General features: G+C 51.5%; 1 protein-coding gene across 1 annotated transcript in view; it reads left to right on the forward strand.

Annotated features, from left to right (window-relative positions):
- LOC103597333 (protein unc-93 homolog A-like) overlaps positions 1-5,303 on the forward strand; it is a 35,862-nt gene extending 30,559 nt beyond the window's left edge. Inside the window, exons 8-9 of the mRNA XM_008581156.1 lie at positions 4,211-4,325; positions 5,156-5,303. Of these exons, the coding sequence (XP_008579378.1) occupies positions 4,211-4,325; positions 5,156-5,303 (263 nt within the window). The remainder of the gene's footprint in view (positions 1-4,210; positions 4,326-5,155) is intronic.
- Positions 5,304-8,407: the final 3,104 nt, after the last annotated feature.

Here is an 8,407-nt window from a genome sequence, read left to right on the forward strand (position 1 = left end):
CACCCTCTATTGTTTTAGAAAACTGGAAATTCTTTGTAGCTTTGGCCACATCTCAAGAACAGCTTTCTCCCATTTTTGTGTTTTTTAAATAGGAAGTTAGATTTCTAATCCTATTATCCCTGAATGTGCATCTTTCTTTTCATAAAATATGTGGGCCACGTACTTCCCTAATTAATGGAACTGAGTAAAATTCAGCGCACTCTGACCCTCCCTTTTAGTCGTCACTTCAGTCGGGTGACTGGACCATTCGAGCCCTGCTTCCTGGGCGGGACTGTGAGACCCACTGCTCGATGGTCCCCACTGGGCTCCAGGAGCTCCTCCAGTCTTTGCAGCAGTAGGTCCGTGCCCAGACTCCTGGCTGCTTATTCACTCTGACAGTTAATGAAGAACGGGCACAGTTGCCATGGCAACCCTCACGTGCCAATGCGCTGCCTTGAAGATACAGAATGTCAAGGCTAAAAATACTCTCTCGCCCTATTGGCTGCCAAAGGGGCTGTTTTCAGGTTGATGATTTCAAAAAATATGACTTCTCTTAAATGCACTGTAGTGGATTGAATTATGTCCCCCAGAACTCACTGAAGCTTGAATTGTGTCCCCCAAGTTTTATGTGTTAGAAGCTTAATCCCCCACTGTAACTTTTGAGGGTGGGAAATCTTATTACGGGAATGGAAAGGTGGAGCCTCGAGGAGGTGATTAGGTTGCAGGGTCATGTGTAGTGAGTGGATTAAAAACGGTGATCATGGCCGAGCCCGTGGCCACTCGGGAGAGTGCAGCGCTGGGAGGGCAGCAGCGCTCCCGCCGTGGGTTCGGATCCTATGTAGGGATGACCGGTGCGCTCACTGGCTGAGCACGGTGCAGCTGGTCTCAAAAAGGACAAAAATTTTTTTAAAAATTTAAAAAAACGGTGGTCAGGGGCGTGGTTCGGAGGCTTTACAATAAGAGAGAACGAGGAAGTCGGCCTCTTGCCCTCTCTGCTCGGCCGTTTTCACAATGTGATTGATACCCTGGCACTTCTGTCACCGCCACCGAGACCTTCACCAGCTGTGCTCCCTGGACTTTGGACTTCCCAGTCCCAGAAACTGTAAGCACTAAAATTCATTTTCTTTATNGGACAAAAATTTTTTAAAAAATTTTAAAAAACGGTGGTCAGGGGCGTGGTTCGGAGGCTTTACAATAAGAGAGAACGAGGAAGTCGGCCTCTTGCCCTCTCTGCTCGGCCGTTTTCACAATGTGATACCCTGGCACTTCTGTCACCGCCACCGAGACCTTCACCAGCTGTGTTCCCTGGACTTTGGACTTCCCAGTCCCAGAAACTGTAAGCACTAAAATTCATTTTCTTTATAAAATACCCAGTTCCATGTATTTCCTTATAAGCAACAGAAACGGACTAATACACGCCCTGTTCATTTGATCTGACTTCAACCAAGCCAGATAGGCTGACTTCTCAGCCACATCCTGGCATCCGAGGACAGGCCAGCATCTCGGTCACTTCGGCCTGCGCTACCTTAGAAGACGAGGCAGATAGGTCAGCCTGATAGCGATGCCTTTTTCTTTTTAAATAAACTTTTTATTTTAAAGTGTTAGATTGACAGAAAAGTTGCAAAGATAGTACAGAGAGTCCCACAGACCCTCCGCCCAGTCTCCGTAATGCTAAACGTCTTCCACAGTCGTAGAATGTTCCCCAAAACTGAGCAGTTAGCATTGGTATATCACAGTTAGTGAAAGTTCAGGCTTTATTTGGGTTTTCCACAAATGCTCTATTTTCAGCTCCAGGACCCCATCCGGAACACCACATTGTGCTTGGTTGTCACGTCTCCTTAGTCTATGACAGTTTCTCATTTTTCCTTGTTTTTCATGACTAGTACTTTTGAAGAGCATTGCATTTTGTAGACAGTCCCTTAATTTGGGATGACCAACATTTTCTCATGGCTCGGTTGGGCTGTGGCTTTGGGGAGGAAGACCCCAGAGCAAAGCACGTTTCTCATCCCGTTATAGCAGGATACGTGGGAGCAACATGGATCCCCACGGATGTCGTTAACCTCGGTCATGGACAGGGTCCCCGTGGTGTCTGCTCAGTTTCCCCAGTACAATCAACTCCGTGGGAGCGAGTCACCAAGTCTAGCCAACCATGGAGGGGACTTAATCTCCACCTCCGAGAGAGGAATGTCTGCCTATGTTCCTCATGATTCTTCTGTTGGGAACGTCTGCCCCTTCTCCCTGCTTTACCTCTTTATCCACATTTGTCTACACTGGCGTGGGCTAGCATCCTTATTTTATCCCCGGGTTACAGTGCAATGCTGCATTGCTTGTCCTGCGGCTGAGTGGCTCTGGTATCGGCCATCATGAGATCTTGCACATTGGCTCCTGTGTCCTTTCGACATGCCACACATATATGTACTGTTTCAGTACTTACTTTCTGGCATTATGATATGTCCCAGGCTCTCTCGTGTTTTCCCTGCTCTGGCCCTGGAATCTGCATTTCTACAAGGAGCCTGCATTGTTTGTTGGGGATGATCTTAAAAACCAGGGCTGAGTGCGGCTGTGCTTGCCGCTGCCGAGGTGGTGTTGTTTCTGGGCCCTCAGCAGACGCCATGCAGAGACACCATGTGCATGCATGCGTCTGTATTTACTTCTGCCTCTGTCTGTGTTTACAGCGCAAGGCGCGAGGTCCACTGCCGCCCCGTCCTGTGCAGCTCCGCAGGGCCATGCCAACCTCCCCTTGCGGATGTCGCCTTCTTCTCTGACGGTCAGAACCCTGGTTCTGACTATATAAAACCCACTTACGCTCTTGTTTGGTCCTAGTACACACGCACAGTAATTTCAGACGTGGTGAAATCCTGCTTTCAGTCTCCTTTCCTTTTCTACGTCCTTCCCCACCGTGTCATTGACTGCTAATATATTAGTGCAATTTGACATAATAGATTTGTTGCTTTATGTTTGGATTAAAATAGGAACCGAGTCTTGAGTAATTCCCTGAAAAGCCAGCCATTGTTTAATTATTACTGGCGTTGACGTCTCCTCCTCGGGCTGGCTTGGCATCACTCGTGTATTCCCGAGTGGGGCAAATGGTGTCCCCCCAGAGCCCCTCTCTGCATTTTCCGGCTGCATTGCCTGGGCCTTTGGCTTCCTCTGCTGACTTGGATGCAGCTTACTTTGGGCAGAGCCGTGCTCGGGACAGAAGAACGAGAGAGGGCCCTTCACCCTGTCCCGTGCCCAGGCACATCTTGGGCCTTCTCAGTTCTGTCATGCAGCCAAAGGCAGAGTCTGCTTTCTGGCCAACTTCTGGGTTCCCAGTCCCCTGCCCTGGGGGACTCCTCCCGCCTCCCAAACACATCCAAGCTATTTGAACACAAGGCTGTGAGCTAGCAGACATTCTAGACCTTTCTCCCCTTTGTGGATCTCCTCACTAGGGCACAAATTTTGGAACCAGACTTAGAGAATGTCAGGTTCTTCGTTTGGCATATGACGCAGTGGGGGCCCAGGAAGTTTAAGTTTATGAAAAATCTCAGAAAGTTTAGGAGCACATGGCTACTGAAGAAGCTGAACTGGACTTAAACCAACCAGAGCCTGATCAAGAGAGACGGGACAGTGAGTCCCTTATCGTAGAGCACAGTGATTTCTAATTAGCACCACTCAATCTAAATTTTATCTTGAAATCCTTGAAATCTGACCTATAGACTGAAAAAGTTAGCTTGAAATTAGAGTTGCCCGCATTGTTGGAGGATTCATGAAATGGAGATGCCTTTGTTCTGGTTCTACAACCAGCTGAGGGTGCACTGGGGCCCTTTTAGCCGCAGGACATGAAGTGATCCACCACTTGAAACTGCAGCATCTCACCTTGGATTTCCTTCTTTGGATTCGCTTTTAAGAGTCACTCTCAAGAGAAAGACAAGAGATCTCTGGAATAGTCTCAATTTTGTTATTTGATTCTCTTTGGATCATTGCTTTTATTAAGGTGGGATCTTTGCAGACTCTCAGGCATGAAGGGCACCTTCTTCTGAGTGTCCCAAGAGCTTCTTGATTTTCCAAACGTACACATGCTACCCACAATGTAAATACCGTGGCTCTAGGTGGAGAACACTCCTGGGGCAAGGACTGTATGTGTTAGTGCTCAGCAGTAGTGGAAAATTTGTAATATGAGTTATTTTGTACAAAAACCAATCAGTAAACACTGAGACTGTCTGCTCTCCCCCTCTCCCTTTAAATCCAGAGATGGGTTTTAGTGGGATGTCCTTCGTGGGCCTTGTCCACGGCACATCCACACTCGGTGTTGCCAAACGTGCTTCCGCTGCCAAGAAGGCTCACCCGCGAGTTCGGGGCCTTCGGTATCTGGGGGGTTTCCTTCTTGTATTGAATTCCTCTCAGTGACATCATCTGTCTCCCGAGGTGGCAGTGGCCTCATCCTCCCGAGACCCCTACGGTGGATGGGCCATAGGGGACCCGANACCCCAGAGCAAAGCACGTTTCTCATCCCGTTATAGCAGGATACGTGGGAGCAACATGGATTCCCACAGATGACGTTAACCTCGGTCATGGACAGGGTCCCCGTGGTGTCTGCTCAGTTTCCCCAGTACATTCAACTCCGTGGGAGCGAGTCACCAAGTCTAGCCAACCATGGAGGGGACTTAACCTCCACCTCCGAGAGAGGAATGTCTGCCTATGTTCCTCATGATTCTTCTGTTGGGAACGTCTGCCCCTTCTCCCTGCTTTACCTCTTTATCCACATTTGTCTACACTGGCGTGGGCTCGCATCCTTATTTTATCCCCGGGTTACAGTGCAATGCTGCATTGCTTGTCCTACAGCTGAGTGGCTCCGGTATCGGCCATCATGAGATCTTGCACATTGGCTCATGTGTCCTTTCGACATGCCACACATATATGTATTGTTTCAGTACTTACTTTCTGGCATTATGATATGTCCCAGGCTCTCTCGTGTTTTCCCTGCTCTGGCCCTGGAATCTGCATTTCTACAAGGAGCCTGCATTGTTTGTTGGGGATGATCTTAGAAACCAGGGCTGAGTGCGGCTGTGCTTGCCGCTGCCGAGGTGGTGTTGTTTCTGGGCCCTCAGCAGACGCCATGCAGAGACACGTGCACGTGTACACCCATGTGCATGCACGCGTCTGTATTTACTTCTGCCTCTGTCTGTGTTTACAGCGCGAGGCGCGAGGTCCACTGCCGCCCCGTCCTGTGCAGCTCCGCAGGGCCATGCCAACCTCCCCTTGCGGATGTCACCTCCTTCTCTGACGGTCAGAACCCTGGTTCCGACTATATAAAACCCACTTACGCTCTTGTTCGGTCCTAGTACACACGCACAGTAATTTCAGACGTGGTGAAATCCTGCTTTCAGTCTCCTTTCCTTTTCTACGTCCTTCCCCACCGTGTCAATGACTGCTAATATATTAGTGCAATTTGACATAATAGATTTGTTGCTTTATGTTTGGATTAAAATAGGAACCGAGTCTTGAGTAATTCCCTGAAAAGCCAGCCATTGTTTAATTATTACTGGCGTTGACGTCTCCTCGGGCTGGCTTGGCATCACTCGTGTATTCCCGAGTGGGGCAAATGGTGTCCCCCAGAGCCCCTCTCTGCATTTTCCTGCTGCATTGCCTGGGCCTTTGGCTTCCTCTGCTGACTTGGATGCAGCTTACTTTGGGCAGAGCCGTGCTCGGTACAGAAGAACAGAGAGGGCCCTTCCCCCAGTCCGTGCCCAGGCACATCTTGGGCCTTCTCAGTTCTGTCATGCAGCCAAAGGCAGAGTCTGCTTTCTGGCCAACTTCTGGGTCCCCAGTCCCCTGCCCTGGGGGACTCCTCCCGCCTCCCAAACACATCCAAGCTATTTGAACACAAGGCTGTGAGCTAGCAGACATTCTAGACCTTTCTCCCATTTGTGGATCTCCTCACTAGGGCACAAATTTTGGAACCAGACTTAGAGAATTTCAGGTTCTTCGTAGCATGGGCACCCAAGCCTTCCTATTCCTCTGGGTGGGGGACCCTCCCCTGTGCCAGTCTCCTGTTTCTGGAGAACGAGAAAGCTGGACGGTGGGCTGGGACCATACCACGGTCACCCAGAGCAGGTGCCCCTCCCCACCCAACAGGGCAGATGGGCTGGAGCACCCCTCCTGGGCCAGCCCCGGCCTCTCACCCTTCACATTGTTGGAGGGGGAGCCTGCCAGGGGTTGGTGGGTGCTGGGGCTGCCGGGAGCAGGGCTGGTGGCTTGGGGACAGGCAGCAGGATGGGGCTGGCATTGGGAAGTGGGGGGCTCAGGAAGGTCCTCAGGAGTCAGTGCATCCATCTTCCTAACTGCCACGATCAAGAGAGACGGGACAGTGAGTCCCTTATCGTAGAGCACAGTGATTTCTAATTAGCACCACTCAATCTAAATTTTATCTTGAAATCCTTGAAATCTGACCTATAGACTGAAAAAGTTAGCTTGAAATTAGAGTTGCCCGCATTGTTGGAGGATTCATGAAATGGAGATGCCTTTGTTCTGGTTCTACAACCTGCTGAGGGTGCACTGGGGCCCTTTTAGCCGCAGGACATGAAGTGATCCACCACTTGAAACTGCAGCATCTCACCTTGGATTTCCTTCTTTGGATTCGCTTTTAAGAGTCACTCTCAAGAGAAAGACAAGAGATCTCTGGAATAGTCTCAATTTTGTTATTTGATTCTCTTTGGATCATTGCTTTTATTAAGGTGGGATCTTTGCAGACTCTCAGGCATGAAGGGCACCTTCTTCTGAGTGTCCCAAGAGCTTCTTGATTTTCCAAACGTACACATGCTACCCACAATGTAAATACCGTGGCTCTAGGTGGAGAACACTCCTGGGGCAAGGACTGTATGTGTTAGTGCTCAGCAGTAGTGGAAAATTTGTAATATGAGTTATTTTGTACAAAAACCAATCAGTAAACACTGAGACTGTCTGCTCTCCCCCTCTCCCTTTAAATCCAGAGATGCCTTGTCCACGGCACATCCACACTCGGTGTTGCCAAATGTGCTCCTGCTGCCAAGAAGGCTCACCCGCGAGTCTGGGGCCTTCGGTATCTGGGGGGGTTTCCTTCTTGTATTGAATTCCTCTCAGTGACATCATCTCTCTCCTGAGGTGGCAGTGGCCTCATCCTCCCGAGACCCCTACGGTGGATGGGCCATAGGGGACCCGACACCAGGAAGCCCCTCCTGGGAGTCGACCTCATTCAGGCCTCGGCCATTGTCCCTCGTGACACCCTGCACGTGCATGGCAGGGGGGGCATGTGACAGGGCAGTCCAGGCCTCATTCCGACCCTCCCGTTCTTCGCCAAGGTGAGCTGTCTGTGTGCTTCAGAAAGACAGAAAGACGTGTCTCTGTGTGTGCCTCACACTCTTAGAAGTAGTTCCTGTCCTGGGGATCTTACGGAGCTCACAGTCCGCAACTCCTCTGGGAAGCTGCGTTCTTCAAAACAAAGTTAAAACTGCCTAAGGTCACCTGTGATGCAGAGCGTCTGGGGTCTGGGGTGGCCTGTCACCCTCGGCCTGGCCTTGCCCCTGCCAGCATCCCACGGGAGGCCCCTCTGCCCTTCCCCGAGGCATGATGCCCCCTTGGCACAAGGTGCTTCCCCAGAGTGGCACCGGGGCCGCCTGGTATGCCCCAGCAGCATGGGCACCCAAGCCTTCCTATTCCTCTGGGTGGGGGACCCTCCCCTGTGCCAGTCTCCTGTTTCTGGAGAACGAGAAAGCTGGACGGTGGGCTGGGACCATACCACGGTCACCCAGAGCAGGTGCCCCTCCCCACCCAACAGGGCAGATGGGCTGGAGCACCCCTCCTGGGCCAGCCCCGGCCTCTCACCCTTCACATTGTTGGAGGGGGAGCCTGCCAGGGGTTGGTGGGTGCTGGGGCTGCCGGGAGCAGGGCTGGTGGCTTGGGGACAGGCAGCAGGATGGGGCTGGCATTGGGAAGTGGGGGGCTCAGGAAGGTCCTCAGGAGTCAGTGCGTCCATCTTCCTAACTGCCACCATGCAGACACACCTGCTGCCTGGTCCTGTCATGGAGACGGGGGCTCCACGCGGGGATCAGGAAGGGAAAGCTGGTTGCCTTCATCTAGAGGCATTTGCCAGGCTGTGTGCGTCAGATCAGGCCGTGGTAACAAAGCCACACACTTAAACTGCAGACAGTTCCCGCAGTCCTGGGGCAGAAGTCCAGGATGAGGTGTGGCAGGGCTGGGTTCTCCTGAGACCTTTCTCCTGGGCTTCCAGAGGGCACCTCCACGCTGTCCTCGTGTGGTGGTCCCTCGGTGTGTGTCCGTGTCTTGATCCCCTCTTCCTGTAAAGATCTGACTAGGGCCCATCGTAAGGGTCTCATTTCACTTCACCTCTCTGAAGGCCCTTTCTCCAAATAGGGTCACATCCTGAGTTCCTGGGGGTTAGGACTTCAAT

Source organism: Galeopterus variegatus, unplaced genomic scaffold, assembly GCF_000696425.1.
Source record: "Galeopterus variegatus unplaced genomic scaffold, G_variegatus-3.0.2 Scaffold2284, whole genome shotgun sequence".
NCBI classification, from domain to species: Eukaryota; Metazoa; Chordata; class Mammalia; order Dermoptera; family Cynocephalidae; genus Galeopterus; species Galeopterus variegatus.